Below are 2500 nucleotides of genomic sequence, written 5' to 3'. Positions count from 1 at the left end.
AAAGCCAGTTCTTCCAGAAATTCATGATATTCTACGATTTTGTCTACAGCATCATCTACATCCTTAAGGGTTAGTCTTTCTTCACATTTGCCAATCATGAGCTTTGTCAACTCAGAAAAAACTTCTGTGATCAAGCCAGAGTTAGAACTGCTTCGCTCAGGCACTTCGACCTCGAGTATAATCAACAGTACCAGGGTGAGGGGAACGTCCAGGTCATAATTCCCCAGTTGCAAGGAATCCAGTTTTTCAAGAATTTGGCCTTTCAGCTCATTCACTGCATCTGGGTCCTGAACAATGCAGTTCAGGGTATTTTGGACAAAGAAGGGCCGGTCTTCCCTACGAATCCCTTTCACTTCCAGGCTCATGCCCTTCTTTTTAGCTCGCACAATCTGGGTCAAAGGGTCCACTGTCTCTGGTCTGGTTGTTATTACAATGCGCAAGTTGCCCACAAGATTAACCAGCTCTTTTATCAATTTCTTGGATTTCTTATTGCCCTCATCAAAGCCATCAAGGAGGACAACCGTCTTCATTTTCAGAAACATTTTTACAAAATCACATGCCATTAATCCAGAATCTTCGAGTGTCTTGCCAAGCAGATTCTCTAACAGTTCCTGCCAGCTGCCGATGGTTGAACCTCGGAGTTGCAAGTACAACAAAGGCGAAACTTCTTGGAGACCCTTGAACGGAGAAGGGTCGGTCACCCATTTCTCCATCATGTACTTTAACAATGTGGTTTTTCCCATCCCTCCATCTGCAGATATTATCAGCACATCTGGAAGACCACCATCTCGGCGTCTAACTTCCAGAATATCTTCGTGGGGTATAAAACGAGGCTGGTGTTGCTGCGATGGCATAGAACTGGATGTGTCCTCTTTAATGACCAGGTTAGTGAAGTTTAGACTGGGGCGTATTGTTTGATCTGGATAAAGCCATTGCACGAGAGCTACATCCCACATCTGAGAGTAAACAGATTCCAATTCCAGTCGACTGTCCTGTTCCACCTGATGCTGTAGAACACTTTGAAAAAGTTTGATTTCCTGCTGCAGTTGTGGGAGCATATTATAGTCACTTGCGCTTAAAGGTTCCCGAATCTTCATCATCAACTCCTTAAAATCGTCTTGTATTTCAGAAACCAAATCGTCAATAACGTCAGATTGTGTTCCCGAATGACTTCCAGCCAGTCTAGTAATGTTACACAACAAATCTCCCAGCATTACTAGCTTTGCCTGGAGGTCTCGATCCGACATCGGGAGGATTCCATTGGCATGCGAGATGGCATTGCGTTCCTGTTTCAGTTTGTGGACAAGCTGTCCCAGTGACTGTCCGGCCGCATCTGTCGCAGAGCCAGCCGTCCCGCATGCATGTTGAAATAAGATGTTGAGAAGCGAGATATCGTATTCCTCGCAAGGCTTCCCTGAGTCAAGGACATCTCTCTGGTCCTTGATAAAAATCTCCTTCATCTTCTTGTTGGTCACGAATTTCTGCATTAGAAAATCTTTGACCGAGGAGCCTCCCTGGTAATTCCACCGGAAGGCCTGCACGAGTACGCGCTGACCCTTGAGCATGACGGCGAGCTGGAAGCGGAAATTGTTCACGACGTCTCGCGTCAGGAGTAGGGCTGGAGGGCGTGTCGGGGCCCCAGAGGCTTGAGGTGGAGGAGGTTGGGCGGAAAGGGCTGCCATGGTAGTAGGGTTCCTTGAGCATTGATATTTCAGAGGGTTCTAGACGCCTCAGCAGCGGTAGACGAGGAATTTTCGAACTCGTTATATGGCAGTAACCTTTTACTTCACAATAGTTAATCACTTATATTTGACTGTTACAATAAAACACTTTTCCGCGGCTTCTCTCTAATACAGTTCACTATTTCGTCACGCATAGCTTTCATCTTTTTTTTTTTTTCTCTCTCTCTTTTTAAATACAACAGAGTGTTCTATTACGTTAACAGAACCTGTTAATAATTCAGTCAGGTATAACTAACCAATAAAGTACTGCAGAAAATTAAGCACACTGAATTCTTTAGCATTTCTGCAATTTTTTCGAGATCTGTGAAAACAAGAAAAACAAATATAATAAATCTATATGAAAAAAATAAACTATAATAGTTTTAAGAATGTGATAATAACACTGATTATCTTAATTATAATAACTATGAAAAAAAACCATGTTTACGAGTTGATGACGATGGGAATGATAATGATAATGATTCTGTTATCATCGTTATTGTTATTATCATTATCGTCATTATCATTTTTACTCTTATTGACATTATTATTGATATGATAATCATTATTATCATCATCCACATCGTCAATACCATGATTAAAAGCAAAAAAGAAAGGAAAACAATTACCACTATTATCATTATTATTATTATTATTATTATTATAATTATTATTATTAATATCATCATTCTTATTATTATCATTATTATTATTATTATTATTATTATTATTATTATTATTATTATTATTATTATAATTATTATTATTAATATCATCAT

General features: G+C 39.8%; 1 protein-coding gene across 3 annotated transcripts in view; it reads right to left on the bottom strand.

The window, feature by feature from the left end:
• Positions 1-2500, bottom strand: part of LOC125034177 — a 14662-nt gene that overhangs the window by 9538 nt on the left and 2624 nt on the right. For all 3 annotated transcript variants that reach the window (XM_047625861.1, XM_047625860.1, XM_047625862.1), the window contains exon 2: positions 1-2043. This exon is cut by the window's left edge and continues 1046 nt beyond it. In XM_047625861.1, coding sequence (XP_047481817.1) covers positions 1-1682 — 1682 coding nt within the window. In that variant the 5' untranslated portion in view covers positions 1683-2043. The remainder of the gene's footprint in view (positions 2044-2500) is intronic.

The sequence above is a fragment of the Penaeus chinensis genome, chromosome 17, assembly GCF_019202785.1.
Source record: "Penaeus chinensis breed Huanghai No. 1 chromosome 17, ASM1920278v2, whole genome shotgun sequence".
Lineage (NCBI taxonomy): Eukaryota > Metazoa > Arthropoda > Malacostraca > Decapoda > Penaeidae > Penaeus > Penaeus chinensis.
The sequence above is the reverse complement of the archived record's forward strand: the minus strand, read 5'-3'. Positions and strand labels throughout refer to the sequence as shown.